The 26,258-nt window shown below is 52.7% G+C and overlaps 2 protein-coding genes and 1 long non-coding RNA gene across 5 annotated transcripts in view; 2 read left to right on the top strand and 1 right to left on the bottom strand.

The window, feature by feature from the left end:
* The first annotated feature begins 4,616 nt into the window (after positions 1–4,616).
* The window catches only part of LOC130255170 (early activation antigen CD69-like), a 30,731-nt gene continuing 9,089 nt past the window's right edge, over positions 4,617–26,258 (top strand). The window contains exons 1-2 of one of the 2 annotated variants that reach the window (XM_056495573.1): positions 4,617–5,004; positions 5,381–5,476. In XM_056495573.1, coding sequence (XP_056351548.1) covers positions 4,626–5,004; positions 5,381–5,476 — 475 coding nt within the window. In that variant the 5' untranslated portion in view covers positions 4,617–4,625. The remainder of the gene's footprint in view (positions 5,005–5,380; positions 5,477–26,258) is intronic. The other variant, XM_056495572.1, reaches the window with a different exon arrangement.
* On the top strand, positions 5,641–7,175 carry LOC130255180 (uncharacterized). Its single transcript, XR_008840872.1, has 3 exons — positions 5,641–5,757; positions 5,939–6,039; positions 6,129–7,175. It is a non-coding gene; the product is annotated as an uncharacterized LOC130255180 (long non-coding RNA).
* On the bottom strand, positions 16,526–25,345 carry LOC130255168 (early activation antigen CD69-like). Of its 2 annotated transcripts, none has more exons than XM_056495567.1 (6): positions 25,251–25,345; positions 17,908–18,416; positions 17,436–17,531; positions 17,155–17,333; positions 16,873–16,973; positions 16,526–16,783 (listed from the first exon to the last, which is right to left on the bottom strand). In XM_056495567.1, the coding sequence occupies exons 2-6, from the start codon at positions 18,308–18,310 to the stop codon at positions 16,669–16,671; spliced, it is 894 nt and encodes a 297-aa protein (XP_056351542.1). In that variant the 5' UTR covers positions 18,311–18,416; positions 25,251–25,345; the 3' UTR covers positions 16,526–16,668. The 2 variants fall into 2 exon arrangements, with proteins under 2 accessions (XP_056351542.1, XP_056351541.1); XM_056495566.1 differs by lacking the exon at positions 25,251–25,345 and adding an exon at positions 19,162–19,268.

The following is a 26,258-nucleotide window of genomic DNA, read 5'->3' on the forward strand; positions in this document are numbered from 1 at the left end:
CCTGGAGAGGGAGCCGGCCCAGGCTGGGGAGGGCGAGGCTGAGCAAAGTTTTCCTCCTGAATGGAATGCAGACACGAAATTAATCTCTGCTTGCTGGCTGAAGGCTTAGAATCCCAGCCCAGCCAAGTGCGGCCTTAAAAAATCTGTATCTTAAAATAAATCCCAGGCTCAACCTGAAATAAATCTGAAGTGAGTCATCTGCTTCCCAGGCGAAGTATTAACTCTTTCAATGTGCAGAATAAAATTTCTCAGATATTTTGTTCTCTCTTATAAGTAAAAAGTAGAAAAGCAAGGAAATAATATACACAATACCAGTAAAAAAACACCAAGGTCAAACAAACAAACAAAAAAAAAGAGTGAAGTCCCAAATAAGGAAAAGGGGAAAGTCATAAAATGGAATTTATCTTTTTTTCTTATGCTATAGAAAAAAAAAAAAAACCAACCTCGTTTTTGTATAACACATGAAAATATTATAGAGAGAATATAACTGTTCTGATTGTAAATATGAGCAGAGGCATTAGTGTTAAAGTAAGCAGATGTTGCTGTAATCCCCTAAGTTTAAATAGTAAGAATACCTCTACTGTTCCCGAGGGAAGAAGAGGAAAAAAACCCTCTATTCTAAAAAATAAATAAAGCTTTCTTTAAACTGTTATAATCCTTAAAGTGTGCCCCATAATTTAATGTGGTCCCCAAAAAAATTATAGAAAAAACTGTTAATCTGAAAAAATGTTTTAGCACAGTGATCGGATTTCCATTCTCCCGTGCAGCTAATCACTCTGATATCAAAGCCATAAAAAAAAAAATTTTCTCTTACCTTATATCTTCCTGTATCTATGTACACAAAAAAAAAAAAAAAAACCAGAAAAAAAAAAACAGGAGGGGAATGCTGGAGCAGCTGTCTCGAAGCTTTATTCCATCACAGTCATCAGCCTCATTTTACAGAACCAAGCAAGGGAGATAGAACAGCTCCAGCTGCCTGCACAGCAGACCAAATTCTCTTTGTGACAAAGTATTTTAACAACTTTCTAGCCAATAGCATATATTAAGAGCTGACAAGCATTTGCTCAGGCCAATTAATAAAGCCACAGCTACAACTTGCTTTGAACAATGCTTGCTTGTAATGGCTTCAAACAATGGACAAACCTTCATTATTAACCTTCCATATTTCTACTGTCTTGCTTTAACTATTTTCCTGAGGCCTGTGTCTACACAGCTCACAACCCTGTTGTTTCTTGTCCTTGCATCTTCAGCATTCTTGCATTTCTCCATCCTGAAATTTGCTTTCACTCAGCATTCTGAGAGTTCTACACCTTTCCTATTTCCCACAGTGCCCCGCAGGGTTTTGCCGTCGGTGGGAGCACTGGAAGAGATCCTGGGAACACTGGGAGGGAACTGGGAGCACAGGGAATGCTATGAGGGAACTGGGAGGGCGAGTGGAAGCAGCGGCAGTGAGCAAGAAGGAGCGCTGGGAGGGGGATGAGGAGCACTGGGAAGGTGCAGGGCTCGCAGTTCCTTGGCAGTGCTCTCCCCATCCGTGCCGGTGCTTGCCAGGCAGAGGGAAACTGCGAGGGGACTGGGAGGAAACTCCCCAGCACTCGGCAGCGTGCAGCAGCCCCGGGTGTGACCCGTGAGGAGGGAGAAGTGACACCAGTCACTCCTCAGTGCGCCTCATCTAAACAAACAAACAAACAAACAAACAAACAAAAAAAAAAAAAAAAAAAAAAAAAAAGCAAACAGAAGCCAAACAAACCAAAAAACAAATCAGGAGGATTACGATATGAAAAGGGATTTAGAATGAAGGAGAAAAACTTTTTTTTCGTAACTGTTTTTGAACTGGGGAAGGCCCCCTCATCTACGATTTGAATGGTCTCAATTGAAGGAAAACACATTTTTGTCATGATTTTTGGTGTCTCACTAGGCGAGAAACCACGGTTTTCCATTAATTTCATGTTCAAAGGCAAGGAGAATGCCTTTATGGTGTTGTTCTATGGGTTTGAATTAAGGGAAAGCGCTCCATTTTACTGATCTTAAATGTTAAAGCCGAGCAGACTCGGAGCACCGCCGGCTTTCCGGACTCGTTCTGCAACTCTCCCACGGAAAACCCTGGTCCCACCGCCCTGCATTGTTGGAAGCCATCCAAGTTGTTGAATCAGCTTCCTCCTGGAGCTCCGCCAACAGACATTCGGTTTGTTCGGTAGTGGTTCTTTCGGGTAAAGAGCGACATCGCCCCGCCCCGCCTGCGCCATTCCCCTCGCTGACTGGTCAAAGTACAAAAACCAGCTCCGCTTCTCTATTCCACGTGACTGCGCCGCGGCAGACATTATCGTCCACCTTTTGTGGGAGCGCTTCTCTCTCGCTGCTTTCGCCCTCGTCCGTGCAGGGGTCCCGGAGCTGGGAGCGGCTCCAGCACAGGTACGACCCCGCTCGGTTGTGCCCAGCCCGGGCTCGCTGCGGCCGGAGGGGCCGCGCTGAGGGGAACGGGCCGGTTCTGGCGAGTTCCTTGCGCCGCTTCCCCCGTGTGCCCCTGGCCTGAGCTGGGCAGGGAGCGGCTGCTCGCTCTCTCTCCTCTCCCTCTCCTCTCTCTCTCCCTCTCTCTCTCCCTCTCCTCTCCTCTCCCTGTCTCTCATGTAGTTTGAGCAATCTCAGGCTCGATCAGGGTACGGGTTTGGCTCCCAGAGGGAGAAGCAGTGACATCACGCGACTCTAACTCCCATCCTTCTGCCAGGGTGTGGAGACGAGGGAGGGAGGGAATCGGGGATAAAGTGCAGCCCAGGATGGAGAGAACAGTGTAGGGTAGTTGCATTTTTAGGCTTTGGCCTTCCTCGGATTTTTGCTTTCCCTTGCTCGGATTTTCTTGATAATGAATTCATTTAATTTGCCGGTAAGAGCCTGTTATGCTCGTGCTCGGTGAGAGATCTCTCACTGCCTTTATTGGGACCCTCGAGCCTTTCCTGATGTGTTCTGTTACCTGCCCAGGTTGTGGAGGAGAGGGACAGAGAAGGTTTTGCTGGCACCGGGCACCTGGCCAGGCCCAGCCCACCCCAATCATCCCTACAATAATTCACTCCTATCCCACCATTGCCCGGTCCCACAGCGGGTCTGGATTCACGGGCAGGTGCCTGGAGTGAGAGGAGGCAGCTGGTGCCAGGGGGTGAAATGTCTTTGCTGGGAGCTGGCAGGGAGAGGAGGAGGAGAAAGTGGTGCAGAGTAAAGGGGAGAGAAAGAGGGACAAGGCTGGAGCGGTGGAAACGGCGGGGATGGGCGTGGGGCAGGCGGGCATTTTGCTTTCCAGCTCGGTCGAAAGTAACGATAAAATGTCAATTCTATCCAGGAAAGCAGGGGAGAAATAGCAGATGCTGGATATCGCCGACAATTGGGATTGATTTCTGTGCCTGAGCTGCCAAGGCCGGCAGACTCCGAGCCCCGCCGGACGCCGCCAGCGCTGCGCTGTGTCTTGCCCTGCCCTGCCCTGGCTCAGCCCGCCTGGCGAGAACCCGCGGAAGTCGCTCCCCTGGGGATGACGTCCATCACCAGCTTCTCCGGCATTGGGCGCTTTTTCTTTGTGGTTCGATCGGGAAAGGAGCGACTTCGCCCCGCCCCGCCTGCTCCATTCCCCTCGCTGACTGGTCAAAGTACAAAAACCAGCTCCGCCTACTTCGTCTATGACTGTGCCGCGGCAGACATATTGTGCACATTTTGTGGGACCGCTTCTCTATCGCTGCATTCGCCCTCGTCCGTGCAGCGGTCCCGGAGCTGGGAGCGGCTCCAGCACAGGTACGACCCCGCTCGGTTGTGCCCAGCCCGGGCTCGCTGCGGCCGGAGGGGCCGCGCTGAGGGGAACGGGCCGGTTCTGGCGAGTTCCTTGCGCCGCTTCCCCCGTGTGCCCCTGGCCTGAGCTGGGCAGGGAGCGGCTGCCCGCGGTCTCCTCCTTGCCGCGGATCGCTGGGGACGAGCCGGTGCCGCAGCAGCGATGGCTCATCCCGGTGGCTCTCGGTAGCCCGGAGGTGGCTGCTCCGTGCCCGCCACACTTTCGGCCGTGGCGCCCCGGGCTCGGCGCCGCTGCTCAGGCGGGAGGTGTCCCTGCCCGGCTCAGGGCTGGCACGGCATGAACTTGAACGAGCCTCAGAGCCCAGAGCGCTGCAGGCGCCGAGTGGAGGCACAAAGCGCCGCATCCTGCCTGCTTCGGGCTCTGGAGGCTCCTTGGCGCCGCCTTCTCGGCCAGGAGCCGCTTCCCGTTGCCGGGCAGGGACCCAAAGCGGCTGTGGCAGCGCTCGGTGTGCCCGGGCTGCGAGCAGCGGGGCAGGGAATGCGGGGACAATGCTGAGCAGCCCGGGGCTGCTGGTTCTTCCTCCCGGGCAGGCGGACTCCGAGGCGCAGCTGTCCTGTCCCCGCAGGCGGCAGCTCGCAGGCGTTGTCAGCGCCTGTCCCGGCACGGAGCTGGGCTGCAGCGGCTGCAGAGCCCGAGGGGCCGGGGCTGCGGGCACCGGAGAGCTCCCGCAGGCTGCGCTTGTCTCCGCAGGTGCTGCCGCAGCGTCCGGGCAGCGGGGACAGCGCGGGACTGAGCTGGCAGCGCCTTCCTGAGCCTCGGTGTCCCGCAGGGCCGGGACCAGCCGGGACCTGTCATCATGTCCCTTTCCATGGGCCATCCCCGTGGGTGTATAGCTGTTTCTGAGGCCGATCTCCGAAAGGCTTTTTCGGCACTCCTGATGTGTCGGGAGCACAGGGCTGTTTGTTTCAAGCAGAGAGATGCCGGCTGTGAGCTGGAGAAGAGTGAATTCTGCTCCATCCATGGGCCTCTGAAGGAGCTCCTGCATCTCCAGGAGGAACAAGCAGCCGGGCTGACTCACTTGCCTGGCACGCAAGAAACGACTCATGAGCGTGCAGTGAGTGAAGATGTGGAGAATGGAATCTGCAGCAGCGATGGCAGAGTGAGGGAGCCCCTGGATCCCCAGGGCACATCAGCAACCGGCCATGGGCACAGAAGCATCCTCAGCAAATTGCCGGGTGAGTGCAGGGCCACGCCTGTGGCCTCTAGGGAGGGCCAGTGTCACTGGCAAGGACAGGGCTGGCAGGTGTGTGGCTGTTTCCCGATGTGTGGAAGAGGCCTCGTGCTGCGCTCGGCCCCAGCAGTGGCTGGAAGCGGCAGCCGCAGCTGCCCCCAAGGCTGTGCAGCTCTCCTGCTGCAGCCCGTCCCCAGCCCGCTGTCCCTGGCTGTCCCCACAGCTGTGTCCCTGCCTGTGTCCAGGCTCTTGGCTCTCTGGCTGCCAGCTGAGGGAGGAGCAAACAGGCTGAGAGCTCCTCCTGTGCTCCCCGGCCTTTGGGGCAGCAGCTTCGAGGGCCGGCTGTGCTTCTGGCAGCCAGCAGCTCTTTCCTGCTCCAGGCAAGAGGTTCAGCTGCCATCCTGGGGTCATCTTGGTGCTGATCCTGCTCCTGTTGCTGGTGCTGGCGTTGGCGGTGGCCTTGGCTGTGCAGTCAGGTAAGGGAGGGGCAGCAGCCTGGGCCCAGCCCCTCGGGGCAGAGCGGGGTCCCTGCTCCCTGCACAGGGCAATCCTCACACCTTCTCCTCTTCCCCTTGCAGCACCACAGGCTCAAGTTCCAACTGCGACTACCCCCGTGGCTCTGGGCTGTCCCCATCGCTGGGTTGAATACAATGGAGTCTGCTACTACTTCTCCAGGGATTACAGAACCTGGGATGAGGCTCAGGAGCGGTGCTCGGAGTTCGGGGCCTCCCTGGCCATTGTCAAGGATGAGGCAATGGTGAGTGAGGGGCTGCGGGCGCTGTGGGGTGGCTGAGGGGAGCCTGGGGGTGCTCCTGGGCCGGGCTGGGTGCTGGTGGGGCTGGGGCTGCAGCCCTGTGCCGGGGCCTTGCAGGGAAGGAGCCCCGGGGCCGTGTCCCCCCGAGGGCCCGGGGCAGCTCCCACTGCTCTCTCCTTGGCAGGATTTGCTCTTCCGCCTCGGCGGGAACGGCGATTACTGGGTGGGGCTGCGCAGATGGGGCGAGCACCTGCAGTGGGGGGACGGCAGCAGCTTCAGCTCCTCGTGAGTACCAGGGAGCCGGGCAGGGCATGGGGGGACAGGGGCACAACGTGTTCCCTGGGAACCAGCGCTGCCTCTGCTCCTCCCTGCAGGGTTCCTGTCCTGGGCAATTCCGAGTGTGTGTACCTGGCTGAGGAGAAATTCAGGAGTGTGATCTGCTCGAATCCGCAGCCGTATCTCTGCAGCAAGCCCCGAGCTCCCCTGTAACAGGGGCTGGAGAAAGGAGCTTCTCCACGCTGGGCAGTCCCAGCTTCACCTCTCAGCCCAGCTCAGGGCTGTCCTTTCTCAGCTGCACCCTGTGCCTTGCACTTGCTCTCAGGGTCACCTCAGTGCCTGTTCATCCCCCTGCCAGCGCTGGGCTGGCTGTTCAAAGGAAAAGTCTCTGCAATCCATCCTGCCAGCCTGCTAGCTGGAGTGAGGGGATTGCCCTCAGTGCACAACAAGCTCTGGTTGAAGAATGGTCTCTCTCTCTGCCTGTGTCTCTGTCTGTCTGTCTATCTCTCTGTCTGTCTTTTTGTCTGTTGTGAAGGATCTAACTGCTCTGCTGTGGGAGGAAAGCCAGGGTGGAGCAGGACAAGGAATACTCTCCCTGAGGGGGAAGCAGACACACGATGTTACTGTAACCCCCATCCCTTTGTGTTGCAGTGTGTGAAATAGAGAATTCTTCAGAGTGAGATCAGAGTGCAGGGATTCAATTAAAACTTTTAAACAGATTACTGTATATTAAGCCAGTCATATATGAAACAGAGATGTAAGCTGCTATTTTAAGTATGCATGTAACTTTATATTTATATTATTTCTATTTGTATTATTTGTATTATTCATATTACCTTTTTACTGCCTTAAGAATAAAAGACATAGAATTTAGCGTTAAAAAGAAGTTTTAGTGAGAGCTCAGAAACAAAAATAAATCTCAACAACAAGTCTCAGTGAGAGGTCAAAAACCTTATTTTAGACCAAAAAAAAAAAGTAAGAATAATGTTTACATTTTTCTGATAGAACAGATAAGGTGTATATGCAGATTCTATGTAAACGATTGTATTAAAAAAGTGGAATTCTGATAGTTTTAAAATAAATGTTTCAGATTTGTGTTTTTAACTCACTCGATAATTTGTAAATAAATCAATGCACTGGGGAGAGACTCTCTCTGTTTCTCTCTTTCTCTCTTTCTCTCTTTCTCTCACCACCATCATCATCACCCAGAAGAAGACAGGAGCTGCGGCTGCAACTTCGTCCGTCTCGGGGCCTTGAACCACAGAACTGCTTCTGCTTCTAATGAGGGCTTGACTTCTATTTGGGACTCTGTGCTGAAAGCTTTTAGTACTGACTCGAACATTGGGACTCTGTGCCTTTTGAGAACTGCTGTGACTTTAAAATAAAAAACTTTATAGCAACGAACAGCTGCTGAGCTCTTTGGAAGATTTAACCCCTTACAAACCCCGACACCTTGAGCGTTTCCTAATGTGTTCTGTTTCCTGCCCAGGGTGAGGAGGAGAGGGACAGAGAAGGTTTTGCTGGCACCGGGCACCTGGCCAGGCCCAGCCCACCCCAATCATCCCTGCGATAATTCACTCCTATCCCACCATTGCCCGGTCCCACAGCGGGTCTGGATTCACGGGCAGGAGCCTGGAGTGAGAGGAGGCAGCTGGTGCCAGGGGGTGAAATGTCTTTGCTGGGAGCTGGCAGGGAGAGGAGGAGGAGAAAGTGGTGCAGAGTAAAGGGGAGAGAAAGAGGGACAAGGCTGGAGCGGTGGAAAGGGGCGGGGATGGGCGTGGGGCAGGCGGCATTTTGCTTTCCAGCTTTGTGGGAGGAAAGGAAGAACTGTCCAATCCATGCAGGAAAGCAGGGGAGAAACAGCAGGTGCTGGATATCGCCGACAATTGGGATTGATTTCTGTGCCTGAGCTGCCAAGGCCGGCAGACTCCGAGCCCCGCCGGACGCCGCCAGCGCTGCGCTGTGTCTTGCCCTGCCCTGCCCTGGCTCAGCCCGCCTGCCGAGAGCCCCCAGAAGCAACCAGCAACATCCCCCGGGGCTGCTGTTCGTCAGTAATTTCTGTGGCATTTAGTACTTTTTCTTCCTGCATTCTTTTCAGGACAGGTGCGATGTAATTGTCTCTGTCTCCCTCTCCCCCTCTCTCCTTGTGCCGCATTCCCAGCGCTCCCTCTCCCTCTCCTCGCAGCCCCTGGCAGAGTGACGCTGCCGTGGGGCCCGTTCCTGTCCCACGGTAACTCCAGCAGCACCTGCATTCCTTCCATGTGGTGGCACCTGGAGCTTGGAGGCTCCTTCAGCACAGGTGCGACCCACGGTGGGTTGTGCCCCAGCCCGGGGCTCGCAGTCAGGCACCTGAGTGAAGAATGGTTTCTATGTATGTCCATCTGTCTGCTGCAGAGGATCTGAGTGTTCTCCTCTCTGGGAGCCCTAGAGCCTGCCCAAGAGGCAGTAGTTTCTATGCCCTGGAGGAAAACCCGGGTCTCTTTCTTCCCTTAGTTGTGAGAGGACACTAAGGCCATGGAGAAAAATGACTTCTTCCCCACAGTTCTTTGCATTTTTATGCTAATACACCCCAGTTCCGTTTCCCAGGTTGGACCACTTTCCTCCCCACCTCTTTTCCCCTTATGTTTATGTTCCCTAAATGTTCTCCCTTTCCTGCTTTCCCATTGGCACCATTTTCCTGCAGTGTCCCACCTCCATTTACCCTATGGGTTCTCTATGCCTGCCCTCACACCATCCCTGAGCCCTCAGCCCATTGGCCCTGATGCTCAGCTCTGCCCCCTTGTTCCCCATATTGAAACCTGGAGCCTGGATTGATTCCAGTCTTTGACCCTGGACCCTTTGCTTTTGTTTGGAATAAACCTGCCCTGTGGAACCCCATACAAAGACCCTTCTTGCCTCTCCTTTGTTCCTTGCCAGTGTTATCCAGAGTGTGTGTTTTCTTACCCCTGAGTGACCCTGTGCCAACAAAGTGACTCTTTCCTACTGGAGACGCTTCCTGGGGGTTGTGGCATCTCACCATCACAGTGCCTGCAGCAACCATGTATGGCCAGGAAAGAAATGATAACCAGGGCTAGAGGGGCCCTGCCTCTAGCCAGGGAGAGGCACAGGAAAACTGGGTCTTTGGACAGTGTGGATCCAATGGTCTGGCACATGAGAGCCACAAAAACATGAGGCCTTAGCTGATACTGGTGCACAGGGTCAGCTAATGACACAGGGGCATGTGGGGCCAGAACCTGTTTCCATAGCCGAGGTGCTGGGGGAAATTGCAGGAATTTACTCTACTGGAGGCTGAGGTGAGCCTGACTGGGAAGGAGTGGCAGAAACATCCTATTGTGACTGGCCCAGGGGCTCCATGTATTCTAGGCATAGACTTCCTCTGGAATGGCTACTACAAAGACCCAAAGGGACTCAGGTGGGCTTTTGGAATAGCTGCTGTAGAGGCAGAGGGCATTAAGCAGTTGAACCCCTTTCCTAGACTATCAGAAAACCCATCTGCAGTGGGACTCCTGAAAGTGACAGAGCAACAGGTACCAATTGCCACCTTGCCAGGCACCGCCGGCAGTACCGGACAGATGGAGATGCTGTGATCCCCATCCACAAGATGATCCGAGAGCTGGAGAGCCAAGGGGTGCTCAGCAAAGCCCACTCACCCTTCAACAGCCCCATCTGGGCTGTGCACGAGTCTGGTGGAGAATGGAGACTGACTGTGGACTATCCTGCCGTGAATGAAGTGACTCCAGCGCTGAGCGCTGCCGTGCCGGACACGCTGGAACTCTGCACGAGCTGGAGTCCAAGGCAGCAAGGTGCCACCACTGACACTGCCAATGCATTTTCCTCCATTCCTCTGGCAGCACAGTGCAGGCCACACTGCCCCAAACCCACCAAGGCAAGCGCTACGTGCTAACCATGGTGGAAGCCACCACGGGATGGTTGGAGACCTTCCCTGTGCCTCACCCCTCTGCTCAGAACACCATCCTGGAACTGGAAAAGCAAGTGCTCTGGAGACATGGCACCCCTGAGAGAATCAAAGGAGAAAATGGGGCTCATTTCAAGAATAACCGTATAAACACCCTGTCTAGGGAACACAGCATTGAGTGGATGTACCACATTCCCTGCCATGCACCAGGGGCTGGGGAAGTTGAACAGTGCAATGGTCTGGTTAAAACCACCTTGAAGGCACTGGGTGGAGAGACTTTCAAGAACTGGGAGATTGATCTACCAAAGGCCACATGGTTTGTGAACACTCGAGGTTCCACTAATCAAGCAGGGCCTGCCCAATCCTAGCCCTTGGGAATACCAGCTGGAGATCAGGTTCCAGTGGTACACATGAGAGGTATGCTAGAAAAAACTGTTTGGGTGAATTCTGCCTCCAGCAAAGACAATCCTCTCCATGGAGTTGTCCTCACTCAGGGACCAGGTTGCACCTGGTGGGTGATGCAAAAAGATGGAGAGACCTGATGCATGCCCCAAGGACACCTTGTTTTGATACTGTGCCTGTATCTGTAACTGCATGTATGTATATAATTTAAAGGTTTTAATTTGATGTAGCATGTTGGTATGGGAAAAAATTCAGGGTGGATAATATTGGGGGTTGTTTTATTTTTTCCTGTTCTCCCTGCTGTGGAATTTTTCCCTTTTACTTGCCAAGTAGCACTGATGGCTTGTGACAGGGGGAGGGGGAGACTCCCTGTTTCTTTCTTCAGAGTTTCTGTTGGGATTTGCTGGGACTCACTCGTTTTTGGCTCTGGGAGGAGGAAGGCCACTGGAAAACCTCAATCCCTCATCCCAACACTGGGGGCTGCCTCTTCTGGTGCTGGGCCCTGCACCCTGCCAGGACACTCTCCTGCTTCAGCCTGCCAGCTCCCACCATCCTGTTGGAGCACCGGGCCCAGCACTCTGAGGATCCGTGAGCAGAGTCTCTCCTCCACCCTTCCCATCTGGGACACAGCCACCATCACCCCCAGCATCCCTGCAGCCACGGGGGATCAGCACATCTGCCTCTGGGCACCGGGAGCTGCTGGCACTCCCTGCCAGCTGGGACAGCAACTGCACCTCAGGGGAAAGTGCCCACAACGAAAAGAACTGTTACTGGGTTCCTCTCCTGTTTGTTGTTATCTACATAGTTGTTGGTGTGTTGCTTGCCTTGCTATATATTTTTATATATATAAATATATATACTAGTAAAGAACTGTTATTCAAATCCCCTATTTTCGCCTGAGAGCCCCTTAATTCCTAAATTATACTTACAAAACCATTACAATAATAATTACATCATAATAATAATTACATTATAATAATAATTACATAATAATAATAATAATAATAATGATACACAAGTATATATAATAATATAAATACGATTATTGTAACAATAATATAATAACATAATATAATAATATTAAGATTATTATATATTAATATATACTATACTATACATAATACAGTATATAAATAATAATAAATATATAATAATTATATAATTCAGAGGAAGGGATTTATTAGCCCCATTTCAAGGGAAGGCCCTGCTCTTCCCTAGCACACACCTGGTTTTTCAAAGCAGTACACTGCCCCACCCTGCTTTTCCCCTCACCCTGTCTCCCACAGTCACACACCCTCCCTGTTCCCTCTTCCCTAATAACAATGTCTCTTATCCCATCCCTGTACCCTTTAAGATACAGTTGCAGATTTTTTCTTCCTACCTCTTGATTTTAAGGATTCTTTAATCCCAACAGAGTAACCCATCCACAGCACCTCCCTCCATGAACCCATGAACACAACGATGCTGCTGCCTCCAGCCAGCACCGCTCAGCTTTGGATGCTCCTGGTCCTGTGGGTGACCCTGGAAAAAACTCTACACCAGGACAATCTGTGCCTGGCCATGGGTGACCTCAGTGACCCTCCAGCCACGTGCCTGGTGGGAATTCCACTGATGGCAAGAGACCATCCCTCTACAGGGAAAGCACCCAGCCCAGTGCATACCTGGGATGGGGACAAGGATTTTGTACCAGAGGAACCCCAAGAGCTGGACCTGTTGGGGTCCTCCCTGGCCCCTCTCTGTATTCAGTTTTACTCTTCAATTTTACATCAGCCTCTCCCACAGTCTGAATACATTCAATCTCTCCTTAGGAACACCTGGGCCAAGGAACATGGCATTGACTGGATATATCATATCCCTTATCCTGCACCAGCTGCAGGGAAAGTTGAACTGTGCAACAGAGTACTTAGGACTGCCCTGGAGGCACTTGGTGGAGGGACATTCAAGAATTGGGAAATGAACTCAGCAAAGGCCACCTGGATGCTCAATACCCCAGGGTCCATCCATGGAGCTGCTCCTGCCCAGTCTGAGCCCTTGCACACAGTGCATGGAGACAAAGTCCCTGTGGTACACATGAAAGGCATTTTAGGAAAGACTGTTTGGATTAGTCCCATGTCAGGCAAAGACAAACCCAGCTGTGGGATTGTCTTTGCTCAGGGACCTGGTTCCACTTGCTGGGTGATGCAGAGAGATGGAGAAACCCATTGTGTACCACAGGGAAACCTAATCTTAAGTGAGAACTGAGTGTAAGGTTTCACTGTGGAGTCTAAAGAGGATATTGATTTGGGTATGATGCAGATGGTGATAGAACAAGGGGTGGATAATATCTTGGGTTTCAATACAGGATGCGACCAAAAGTGTATATTCTATCACCATCTGTTAAAAACCAGGTGGGGCAGTGTTCTTTATCTCTTCCACATCCCATCCTTGCTCCAGGGAAATATCTTCTGTTAATGGGCCATTCAGTCCCACTGCATGAATGATAAAATTACATCATCCCATTGGGAGATGCTCCACCCAGGAGCAGGAGCCAAGCCTTTCCTACCCAGGTAAAATCTGAGATTTGGAACATCAGAGCAGCCTTTTTCCACTGGATTCCAGAGGAAAACCAGACCCTTCTACATCATCAATGAACCTTCAGGGGAAAACTGCACCTTCTCCAGGAGCACTGCTCCAGCTGAACCACATCTGCCACTGCAGGAGGATGCAGCCACCATTGAACGGGACTGTGCCAACACCCTGACTGACTGACGGGTGTCAGCTTGGATTCTGACTCTGTAAGAGATTTGGTTGGGTTTTTTTTTGTAGCACTGTATTTCTATTTTGATTTTTCCTAGTAAAGAACTCTTATTCCTATTCCCAGATCTTTGCCTGAGTGCCCTACTACATTCAAAAGTATAATGATTTAGAGGGAGGGGGTTTATATTTTCCATTTCAAGAGATGCTCCTGCCTTTCTTAGCAGACACCTGTCTTTCACAGCAAGACAAGGAATCTCTGATTTTAATTTTGAGAGTATTTGTGGTGAAGGAAGCCTGATGGAATTAAATAGGGAAGACAAGTGTGGCGTGCTTCCATTCCAACACATTTCTATTGAAGTATTTTCTGAAGTTAACTGGTTAATTTCCTTTATTGTCTGTGTTTAAACTGGGCCAATCCCCATGTACCTGCAATATTAAGAGTGTCAATTGAAAGAAACCTGCCTTGGCCATTTATTCAGGGATAGCATTTGATTTAGAATCTCAATCTTCTTGTTTAAATAGAACAGGGAACGCTCTGTATGATGCAATTTTATCAGTTTGAAATGTGAAAAAACCCTCTATTTTCATCATCTTTAAGCTTAAATTGAATGGGAATCACCATTGTGCCTTATTTTTTAGAGTTTAAATTGATAGATGCCCCCATTAATTCCATCATTTGAGGGATTGACATTGATAGGCAAAAAAAGGTAGCAAAAAAAGGGTGGCAAAAAAAGTGCAGGGGCCAAAAAGATGGAGAAAAGGGCAGCAAAAAAAGGTGTCAAAAAGGGGCAGAGAAGAAAAATGGATAAAGAAGTGAAGAGAACGCTACAAAACGGGGCAGAGGAAGAAGAGAGTGAAAACAGGGCAGGAGAAAAAAAGGGGGGAAAAAAGGGGCAAAAGTCGGGAAAAGAAAGGCAGTGGGAAAAAGTGGGGAAGCATGAAAAAATGGAGATGGCATAATGTTGAAAAGGTGGTGTTCAAGAAGCAAGAAAGCACGGGGAGGGTGAGGAGAAAACGGTGTGAAACATGAGCAGAAGAAGAATAGGAATAATGATAGGGAAAAACGGGAATCCCAGGGACACCCACACACACCTCAACCCTCCACCCAAATCCCACAGACCACCCCCACATTCCCCCCAAGAGAGCCCCTCCAAATCCCACACACACCTGGTCTGGGTTCTTACAGTAACACACGGGAACAGCTTCTGGAAACGGGATGGGAACAAGGGGCAGGTGTAGGAATGTGTGCCCGCTGTGCTGCCAGCCCAGGAATCAGCCTGTCTGGGGCCAGGCCATGGCAAAGTGTGTCCTTAACCACTGCCAGGGCTCTGGGCTCCAGCTGGAGCTGAGGAGCAAAGGGATTAGTGCAGGCAGGAGAACATCCCATGCTGTGTTACTCCTGTCAGGTGTGGATCTCTGCTGGGAATAGAGCCTCTCCTTCAGCCAACGCTCCCAGATGGAATTCACAAGGGTTCGAGGCTGGGAAGTGAAGAGCAAAGCTGCTGTGAAGGGAAAGCTCAGTTCCTTCAGAGAAATCACCTGGGGCACTGGAACACTGGCACAGATGGGAATCAGAAAAGGAGAGATTTCCAGTAAAGGCTTTGCAGTTTGATGGGGAAAAGGAGTGCAGATAGCCAATGGGTGCAGGGATGGTAATCTAAATTAGTTCAGAGTAGATTTCCCTTTTTTCAGTTGATGAGGGTTATTAAACTCACCTGCAGTTATAAGGGCGAAATAGTTACAGCTTTGGAATATATTGTAGTTTAATCCAGCTGTCCTCTATGGTGCATACTCACAGAACCCATATTGAACTATCACATGATGTGTGAATTTGCTTCTGTCCCTACCCCAAACCTCATCCTTCATGGTTTTTCAGCTTCTTTTTAATATGCTAGTAAATCATCTGTGTCCCTCTGCAATGCTTCGATGGATAAAACCACTGAAGAACACTATCTAAAGCTGAGCATGGGGACCAGTGGGAAAGGATGTCATATCAGCATTTTCTGTCCCTATGTGATAGTGTTCTCCCTGGGAGCAAGTTGGGAAATCTCTATCTCTACTCCTGTGATCTTTCTCATGTTTGTCACAGTAATGCCAAGCCCAGATTTTCCCATTGTGATCATGATTCTGGACATCTCTGACTGTACCCACTGGCCTTGAAACTAAATAACCACTGATGATTATTTAGAAAGCAAAAGACAAGTCACACCATTTCCAGGTTGCCAACTCGGCTGTCCCACTGTGCACCTCTTTCAGTGAAAGCAATCTGTGTCCATTCCTGGTGCACTTCTTTGATTATTTTATCTTACACCATTTTGTCTATTTTATTCCCTTCACACTTCCCAGCCCTTCCCGTGCCTCTTTTTAACCAGCCCCGCCACCCCCTGGTCTCTCGTTGCAGCTCTTTCAGTCGTGGGGCAGCGACCACAGCTGGTGCAGAACTTTGAGAACATTTCACACGTGTCTCTCTCTATTCTATTCCCGTCACTCCTCCCAGCCTTTCCCGCTGCTCTTTCAGCACCTCTGCCGCGCTGACGGTCCCTTGGTGCAGCTCTTTTTGGTGATACTTTGGCAGCAGCCACTGCTGGTGCAGTAGTTTTAGACTATTTTATACCATTTTCTGAATTCCCTTCACATTTCCCATCCTTTCCCGTGACTCTTTTTAACCAGCACCGCCGCTCCGTTGTGGCTCGGCACTGCTCCATTAGTGACAGCGGGCAGAGGAGACCCGGCAGTGCAGCTTTTGATTCTGTTTGTTTTATTCTCCCGATCCCATTGCAGCAGCAGCCCAGCTGTCCCTCGGTGCAGCTCTTGCAGTGACAAGGGGCCGTCTGGCCAGGCGGGCTGAGCCAGGGCAGGGCAGGGCAAGACACAGCGCAGCGCTGGCGGCGTCCGGCGGGGCTCGGAGTCTGCCGGCCTTGGCAGCTCAGGCACAGAAATCAATCCCAATTGTCGGCGATATCCAGCACCTGCTGTTTCTCCCCTCTTTTCCTGGATGCATTTGACAGTTTTCGGTTTCCTCCCTCAGAGCTGGAAAGCAAAATGCCCGCCTGCCCCATGCCCATCCCCGCCCCTTTCCACCAACAGCCTTGTCCCTCTTTCTCTCCCCTTCACTCTGCACCACTTTCTCCTCCTCCTCTCCCTGCCAGCTCCCAGCAGAGACATTTCACCCCCTGGCACCAGCTGCCTCCTCTCACTCCAGGCACCTGCCCGTGAATCCAGACCCGCCGTGGGATCGGGCAATAGTGGGATAGGAGTGAATTATTGCAGGGATGATTTGGGTGGGCTGGGCCTGGCCAGGTGCCCAGTGCCAACAAAACCGCTCTGTCCCTCTCCTCCAGAACCTGGGCAAGCGAGAGAATACATCAGGAAAGGCTCAAGGGTCTAAAAAAAGAGCAGTGAGAAATGTCTCCTTCATCATGGGAATAAATTGATAACACATGAAAAATAAATCATATTTACTATTGTACAAGAGAGTACAAAATATTAGCTTGTTTCAGTAACAAAAAAAGACAGCCCTGAGCTGGGCTGAGAGGTGAAGCTGGGACTGCCCAGCGTGGAGAAGCTCCTTTCTCCAGCCCCTGTTACAGGGGAGCTCGGGGCTTGCTGCAGAGATACGGCTGCGGATTCGAGCAGATCACACTCCTGAATTTCTCCTCAGCCAGGTACACACACTCGGAATTGCCCAGGACAGGAACCCTGCAGGGAGGAGCAGAGGCAGCGCTGGTTCCCAGGGAACACGTTGTGCCCCTGTCCCCCCATGCCCTGCCCGGCTCCCCGGTACTCACGAGGAGCTGAAGCTGCTGCCGTCCCCCCACTGCAGGTGCTCGCCCCATCTGCGCAGCCCCACCCAGTAATCGCCGTTCCCGCCGAGGCGGAAGAGCAAATCCTGCCAAGGAGAGAGCAGTGGGAGCTGCCCCGGGCCCTCGGGGGGACACGGCTCCGGGGCTCCTTCCCTGCAAGGCCCCGGCACAGGGCTGCAGCCCCAGCCCCACCAGCACCCAGCCCGGCCCAGGAGCACCCCCAGGCTCCCCTCAGCCACCCCACAGCGCCCGCAGCCCCTCACTCACCATTGCCTCATCCTTGACAATGGCCAGCGAGGCCCCGAGCTCCGAGCACCGCTCTTGAGCCTCATCCCAGGTCCCGTTATCCCTTGAGAAGTAGTAGCAGACTCCATTGTATCCAACCCAGCGAGGGTGACAGCCCAGAATCAAGAGCGGAGTCGCAGGTGGAACTGGAGCCTGTGGTGCTGCAGGGGGAAGAGGAGAAGGTGTGAGGATTGCCCTGTGCAGGGAGCAGGGACCCCGCTCTGCCCCGAGGGGCTGGGCCCAGGCTGCTGCCCCTCCCTTACCTGACTGCACAGCCAAGGCCACCGCCAACGCCAGCACCAGCACCAGGAGCAGGATCAGCACCAAGGTGAGCACGGGATGGCAGCTGAACCACTCGCCTGGAGCAGGAAAGAGCTGCTGGCTGCCAGAAGCACAGCCGGCCCTCGAAGCTGCTGCCCCAAAGGCCGGGGAGCACAGGAGGAGCTCTCAGCCTGTTTGCTCCTCCCTCAGCTGGCAGCCAGAGAGCCAAGAGCCTGGACACAGGCAGGGACACAGCTGTGGGGACAGCCAGGGACAGCGGGCTGGGGACAGGCTGCAGCAGGAGAGCTGCACAGCCTTGGGGGCAGCTGCGGCTGCCGCTTCCAGCCACTGCTGGGGCCGAGCGCAGCACGAGGCCTCTTCCACACATCGGGAAACAGCCACACACCTGCCAGCCCTGTCCTTGCCAGTGACACTGGCCCTCCCTAGAGGCCACAGGCGTGGCCCTGCACTCACCCGCCAATCTTCTGAGGATGCTTCTGTGCCCATGGCCGGTTGCTGATGTGCCCTGGGGATCCAGGGGCTCCCTCACTCTGCCATCGCTGCTGCAGATTCCAATCTCCACAGCCTCACTCACTGCACGGTCACAAGTGGCGTCCTTGAGATTACGACATGTGGCTTCTTGTGCCCCAGGCAAGTGTGTCAGTCCGGCTGCTCGTCCCTCCAGGATGTGCAGGAGATCCTTCAGACGCCTATGAATGGAGCAGAATTCACTCTTCTCCAGCTCACAGCCGGAATTCCGCTGGTCGGAACAATCAGTCCCGTGCTCCCGACAAATCAGGAATGATGGAAAACCCTTTCGAGTGTCGGGCATGGAAACAGCTTTACGCCCACGGAGATGGCCCATGGAAAGGGACATGATGACAGGTCCCGGCTGGTCCCGGCCCTGCGGGACACCGAGGCTCAGGAAGGCGCTGCCAGCTCAGTCCCGCGCTGTCCCCGCTGCCCGGACGCTGCGGCAGCACCTGCGGAGACAAGCGCAGCCTGCGGGAGCTCTCCGGTGCCCGCAGCCCCGGCCCCTCGGGCTCTGCAGCCGCTGCAGCCCAGCTCCGTGCCGGGACAGGCGCTGACAACGCCTGCGAGCTGCCGCCTGCGGGGACAGGACAGCTGCGCCTCGGAGTCCGCCTGCCCGGGAGGAAGAACCAGCAGCCCCGGGCTGCTCGGCATTGTCCCCGCATTCCCTGCCCCGCTGCTCGCAGCCCGGGGACACCGAGCGCTGCCACAGCCGTTTTGGGTCCCTGCCCGGCAACGGGAAGCGGCTCCTGGCCGAGAAGGCAGCGCCAAGGAGCCTCCAGAGCCCGAAGCAGGCAGGATGCGGCGCTTTGTGCCTCCCCTCGGCGCCTGCAGCGCTCTGGGCTCTGAGGCTCGTTCAAGTTCATGCCGTGCCAGCCCTGAGCCGGGCAGGGACACCTCCCGCCTGAGCAGCGGCGCCGAGCCCGGGGCGCCACGGCCGAACCTGTGGCGGGCACGGAGCAGCCACCTCCGGGCTACCGAGAGCCACCGGGATGAGCCATCGCTGCTGCGGCACCGGCTCGTCCCCAGCGATCCGCGGCAAGGAGGAGACCGCGGGCAGCCGCTCCCTGCCCAGCTCAGGCCAGGGGCACACGGGGGAAGCGGCGCAAGGAACTCGCCAGAACCGGCCCGTTCCCCTCAGCGCGGCCCCTCCGGCCGCAGCGAGCCCGGGCTGGGCACAACCGAGCGGGGTCGTACCTGTGCTGGAGCCGCTCCCAGCTCCGGGGGCTGCTGCCTGCATGGACCAAGCACCGGGAGAGAAGCGCTCTGTTCCAGTCCTGTAAGTGCGGCTGCTACCGAGAACAAACACGTGGTGTGGGGAGCCGCTCTTTGTAGCTGTGACTAATCAGCTTGGCGGGATGTCCCGGGCTAACGGTGATGGTGCTTCTCCTATAACGAAATTACTGATAAGGAAAGTTTTCCCACGCCACAGCAGGTGGGACAAAGGACCTTATTTCCCTTTAAAGCTGCTTCTGGGGGTTCTCGCCAGGCGGGCTGAGCCAGGGCAGGGCAGGGCAAGACACAGCGCAGCGCTGGAGGCGTCCGGCGGTGCTCGGAGTCTGCCGGCCTTGGCAGCTCAGGCAGAGGAATGAATCCCAAATGTCGGCGATATCCAGCACCTGCTGTTTCTCCCCTCTTTTCCTGGATGCATTTGACTATTCTTCCTTTTTTTCCTCCCACAGAGCTGGAAAGCAAAATGCCCGCCTGCCCCATGCCCATCCCCGCCCCTTTCCACCACTCCAGCCTTGTCCCTCTTTCTCTCCCCTTTACTCTGCACCACTTTCTCCTCCTCCTCTCCCTGCCAGCTCCCAGCAGAGACATTTCACCCCCTGGCACCAACTGCCTTCTCTCACTCCAGGCACCTGCCCATGAAGCTGGACCGGCTGTGTGACTGCTTTTCCTGCTCCAGCCTGGCATTCATCCCAGAGCAGTACTTTTGTTTTACCAGTTTCTTGGCTTTTACTCCACACTTTTAACAAAGTTTTTATCGTGAAACTTTCGGTACGGCTGTTCAGGGTTTTGTTCTTGCCAAGGCAGCTTCGTTATGAGACTGCTCATGCTAATAAAATCAACAGTATTCTCTGTCTTAGCTGTCACAAACGGGAATGAGCAGGTCCCACGTGATTGTACTGGTGGCACCCAAAAGTCTCCAAAATCCCTTCACAGAGAGATTTCCTGGGGCTCTGTGGGTCAAGAGGCCCCAGGTGTGTCCACTGATCACCTGAGGGCCCCAATGAACTTTCATGCCCGTAATGAGCCTCACCTGTGCTCTCCAGCCACACCCGTGGGCTGGGAGCCGATTGAAGCTCAGCCTTGATTTTGGGTGGGCTTTTTAGGCTGTGTTACAGGACTGGTTTGTGTTCTGTTTCTGCTGATTCTGGATGGACCTGAGGCTTCTCTGTGCCCTTGGTGCCCTGGAAAGTGCTGATGGAGATTTGTGTGAGGACCCAGCACCAAACCCTTCTAGAGAGACCCTCTTGGTGGGGACACCACCAGTACTCTTAAGTATTCTTAGTCATGCTGCAAGTGAAAGCAGAGAACAAAAGTAGACTGGAGCATCACTTGACCAGTAATTGATATTTTACTGTTCCTCTTCTGCTCTTAAAAATATATGTAGATAATATGAACTTTTGAACTCTGTGGATTGGGAGAAACACTCTCTTTTATTCCTTTCTTTGGAGGACACCTGCATGTCCTGAGGCACTGGGCCAAAGCTCGCTGCATTTTATTGACGTCTTTATAATTGAACAAGGGGCTGATAAGATTGACAAGGAAGACACAACTCAGGAGCTCGCTGGGCAGCAGTGTCTGAACTCTTTGGGTGCAATGAGCAGTAGGGTATGAAGACTGTTTTTCAGTGTCAGATTAATCCATAATAAGATGCTTACGGGCATAAAAGTCACTTCTTATAAGCCCCTTGTTATTTCCTGATGTGCAGGAGCTGGAGTGTTTGACAAAGCCTGGGCAGAATGATGAAGAATATTCCTGTCAGATTCCTCCTTCTCTTCTTGTGCCAGCAAGAGCAACCCATCCTCGTGGAAGGTTTTGTTCCTCTATGATTGTGTGTAGTTCAGAGAAAAAACAGAACCCAGGAGCATTAATTATTGAATCTGCAATATCCCCCTCAGACGTGTGAGGTCTGAGTCTTGTGCTGGTTTTGGGGCCAATAACATTTCTGGCAGTGGGACTTGGAGCTCCAAGTTTTTGGAGTTAACACAGGAGACTCAGCTCCCTCTGCGGTCAGAGGAGGGGGAGACTCCTTCCTGCAGGAGCTCTCTGCAGGGAAAGCTTTTCCCCAGCCAAGTTTTCTCTCGGAACAGCCCAGAGCTCGCAGTGCCCCGCAGGGTTTTGCCGTCGGTGGGAGCGCTGGAAGAGATCCTGGGAACACTGGGAGGGAGCTGGGGGCACAGGGAATGCTATGAGGGAACTGGGAGGGCGAGTGGAAGCAGCGGGAGTGAGCAAGAAGGAGCGCTGGGAGGGGGATGAGGAGCACTGGGAAGGTGCAGGGCTCGCAGTTCCTTGGCAGTGCTCTCCCCATCCGTGCCGGTGCTTGCCAGGCAGAGGGAAACTGCGAGGGGACTGGGAGGAAACTCCCCAGCACTCGGCAGCGTGCAGCAGCCCCGGCTGTGACCCGTGAGGAGGGAGAAGTGCCCCCAGTCACTCCCTAGGGACCCCCAGCAAACACTCCCCGCCACAAAGAAAAAAAGAGAAGAAAAGAAAAAAAACAAACCAGAAAAAGAATGAAGTGGGGGATTACGAGATAAAAGGGGATTTAAAATTATGGAGAAGAATTTCTTCTCAGTAATTGTGTTTGAGCTGGGGAGGACCTGCCCGGCTCCAGGCGGCATCACTCTGCCCGGTTCCCGGCAGCTTGCCGCGGGGTTTTTGGCCCATTGTGAGCATTTCCCCCACCCACGCGCAGCCGAGCCGGGTTTCCCATCCCCGCACCGCGGATTGCACCGCGGGGTCCCGACGGAAGGAGCTTTTAACAACACTCGAGCAGTTGCAGGACGCCCGCGCGGAGCGAGGCCATGCGGAAAGCCGCGGGCGCAGCAGCGGGACCGCAGCCGGAGCTCACCGGGGAAGGGCAGCGCCGCTGCTCCGCTGTCCCTCGCCGCCGCATCGTCCCGCCCGCCCGGCCCGTGTCCTCCTCCGCGCCCCGGCCGAGGCACCGCGGCAGCCGCGCTCCTTCCAGGGACGGAGCGGGTCGGGAGCCCGGCCCCGCCGCCGCTCCGCCTCACTGCCGGCGGCTCCATCACCCCGCCACCCATGAGAGAGGGCAGTGCCGCACAGAGAGGGGAAAGGGGCTGGGCTGGGTCAAGAACTGCTTCGAACCGCACAGCTGGGGGAAACGGAGCAAATAGACATGAACATGGTATCAGATTCAAGCCCTTTTTCGCAGTTCTTGTATATAAAGCTAAAGATGTTTGTCTTCTGCATTGTTGTTGAAAAGATCTATTTTATGCTGAAATTCTTAAAATAATGAAGGTACAGAACACATATCCGATTTCAATATATACAACCTCTATTTAACAATTTGTTATAACTCAAATATGACCGGGCACATTCATATATCTACATGAGCTTTAAATTTTTCTATAGATAATTAAAATCCCCCCCAAATAGCTTCTAAGTCTTTGCAATGTCCTCATTATGATTTAATAAGTTTTGAATTTCTGTAAAGAAGAAACTTGCAAATATATGCCTCACAAATGTGTTACCTGTACTTCAACTTCCCTTCAAATCGAATTGTAATAAGCTTCTAGTTTATATTTCTCAAATTATCAACGAAATGCTTCATGAATAAAAACCACGACCACTGCTAGGACCATCATTTAAACTGTAAAATTTAATTCAAGCCAAAATTTCCTTTATATATATTGGAAAGAACAGTGTTTCTCTATAAGCTCAATTTTAAAGGTGCACATTTAGTTTCCATATTTAATTTCAAAATCATTGCATGAAGAGTATGAATTCCGTATTATAGAATGATTTTGCGATTTTTGTTTTATTGTTCAACCTGAATTCTTTCAACATTCCAGGTAAATTTTAGAAAACATTCAGACATACCCCTGTGCTTTAGGATGGGGAAGCCGTGCTGGCCCAGAAGAGCAGCCATGGTTTTATTCTCGTCTCTCTCCTCGGACATGTCCTGTCCCACAGTTCATGTTCCCGGCTCACCTGTCAGGGGCAGCAGGACAGGTGATCGTGGCCCAGACGCGGTTCTGTCACCGTCAGGATCAGTTCCGGGGCTCGCCCATCGCCGCCAGGGGGGCCGGTCCTTCTGCTGACACGGGAGCATCGATGATCGAGGATTGAGAGAGAGACGGGGACACTGACTGGAGATCAGAATGCAAATGTACAGGGAGCTACATGTGCTTATGGACCATTTTGGGAAGGCTAGAAAGTTTTTACTACATTCATTGGGTTAAACATCACACATTCAACTGAAACATTTAACAACCCCTCTACTTGATTCCATGTTCTTTCCTTTTGCTAGTCTAGAAATTTTTAAGTATGTGCATTAGGTTAAACATCACACAGACAAACTTACACATTTGGCAACATTTCTACTTGATCAAATCTTGCTCTCTTTGCTCTTGCCAAGGCAATGCTAATTAAATCCACAGGAATCTCTGTCTTAGCCCTCACAAAGGGGAATGAGCAGTTCCCACATAATTGTACTTGTAACACTCATTTTACTGGTAATAGACATTTCCTGGGGCTCTGTGGGTCAAGAGGCCCCAAATGTGTCCAATGAGCACCTGAGGGCCCCAATGAACTTTCATGACCCTGATGAGCCTCACCTGTGCTCTCCAGCCACACCCGTGGGCTGGGAGCCAATTGAAGCTCAGCCTTGATTCTGGGTGGGCTTTTTAGGCTGTGTTACAGGCTTGGTTTGTGTTCTGTTTCTGCTGGTTCTGGATGGACCTGAGGCTTCTCTGTGCCCTTGGTGCCCTGGAAAGTGCTGATGGAGATTTTTTGAGGACCCAGCCTGAAATTCTTCTAGAAGAGACCCTCTTGGTGGGGGCACTGCCAGTACTCTTAAGTGTTCTAAGAGATGCTAAAAGTGGAAGAAGAGAATAGAAGTAGACTGGAGCATCACTGCCACAATAATTAATATTTTTCTGTTCCTTTTTCCTCTTAAAAATATAGGTAGGTAACATGGACTTTTGAACTCAGTGGTTTGGGAGAAACACTCTTTTTTTCCTTTCTTTGGAAGAGACCTGCAAATCCTGAGGCACTGGGCCAAAGCTCACTTGCTGCATTTTATTGACTTTTTTACAATTGAACAAGGGGCTGATAAGATTGATAAAGAAGACACAACTCAGGAGCTCACTGAGCAGCAGCCTCTGAACTCATTGGGTGATGCAAAGAAGAATAGGGTATGAGCACTGGTTTCCAGTGCAAGACTGATTCATAATAACATGCTCACTGGCATGGGTTCTTATAAGCCACTTGTTATTGCCTGAAGTGCAGGGGTTGGAGTGTTTGACAAAGCCTGGGCAGAATGATGAAGAATATTTCTGTCACATTTCTCCTTCTCTGCTTGTGCCAGTGTGATAAGTGATGAAAGGTTGGTGTTAATCATAAAAGTATTGGGGTTTGTATAAACCAGAATACTCAGGTGTGAGATGAAGCATGACACTAAAGAAAGGAAAATGTATGATTAAATCATTCTGTTTTACTAACAGTTTGCAAAACAGGCTGTCACACATCTCAGTAGATTCTGCAAAATCAGGTTTCCTGCCTTTGTGTAAACAATTGCAGCCTATCCCTAAGACCGGACTTCCTTCTTTCTGCCATTTCCATAACTACCAAGGCTGGATGGTTATCTGTGGGACTTGACAAATTGTCTAGAGACTTCACGTCGCCCAGAGATCCCACGGACCACCACTGCTTACCTGGTAAAATTATAACAACAAAAAAATGATAATTATTGATGACTTCAAGGAAACCATGGTATAAAAGGGAGCTGCAAACCAAAGTTCAGTGGAGCATGGAGAGAGCAGTGGCCCCCATGTATCCTCAGCACGCTGCTTGCTCTGGCTATATAAAATAAAGCAATCTAAATTTTGCTGAATATCGAGATTTTTGTTTCTCATTTATAACACCAGGGATCGGCAGCAAGGAGGAGACCGCGGGCAGCCGCTCCCTGCCCAGCTCAGGCCAGGGGCACACGGGGGAAGCGGCGCAAGGAACTCGCCAGAACCGGCCCGTTCCCCTCAGCGCGGCCCCTCCGGCCGCAGCGAGCCCGGGCTGGGCACAACCGAGCGGGGTCGTACCTGTGCTGGAGCCGCTCCCAGCTCCGGGACCGCCTGCCCGGACCGGCACCAACACCGCCCGGCACCGGCGGTTCGGTCCCAGTCAGACCCTCCAGGCGTGGGCGCCGCTCTTTAAAGCGCCGTGGGGGCGGAGCGGCTTTTCCCGTTCTGAATATTCATCGTGAGTGGCAGGAGGGGAGGCGGAGGCGGGCGGGGAAATTACGCTGCCGAGTGCTGGGGAGTTTCCTCCCAGTCCCCTCGCAGTTTCCCTCTGCCTGGCAAGCACCGGCACGGATGGGGAGAGCACTGCCAAGGAACTGCGAACCCTGCACCTTCCCAGTGCTCCTCATCCCCCTCCCAGCGCTCCTTCTTGCTCACTGCCGCTGCTTCCACTCGCCCTCCCAGTTCCCTCATAGCATTCCCTGTGCTCCCAGTTCCCTCCCAGTGTTCCCAGGATCTCTTCCAGCGCTCCCACCGACGGCAAAACCCTGCGGGGCATTGCGAGCTCTGGGCTTGAAGAGGCAACACTTGAGATAAGTTACGAGAGAAAACCCGACCTGGGAAAAGCTTTCCCTGCAGAGAACTCCTGCAGGAAGGTGTCTCCCCGTCTCCTGACCACAGAAGGAGCCGAGTCTCCAGTGTTAACTGCAAAACGATCAAGCTCCACTGCCAGAAATGTTATTGGCCCCACTCCCAGGACAAGACTCAGACCTCACACGTCTGAAGGGGGCATTGCAGATTAAATAATTAATGCTCCTGGGTACTATTTTCTCTCTAAACTAGACACAATTGCAGAGGAACCAAGTCCTTAACAAGGATGGGTTGCTATTGCTGACACAAGAAGAGAAGGAGAAATCTGACAGGAATATTCTTCGTCATTCTGCCCAGCCTTTGTCAAACACTCTGGCCCCTGAATTTTGAGAAATAACAAGTGGCTTATAACAAACGACTTTTATGCCAGTGAGCATGATATTGTGGATTAATCCCACACTGGAAAACAGTGCTCATACCCCACTGCTCTTTGCATCA

The sequence above is a fragment of the Oenanthe melanoleuca genome, chromosome 6 (genome assembly GCF_029582105.1).
Source record: "Oenanthe melanoleuca isolate GR-GAL-2019-014 chromosome 6, OMel1.0, whole genome shotgun sequence".
NCBI lineage: Eukaryota > Metazoa > Chordata > Aves > Passeriformes > Muscicapidae > Oenanthe > Oenanthe melanoleuca.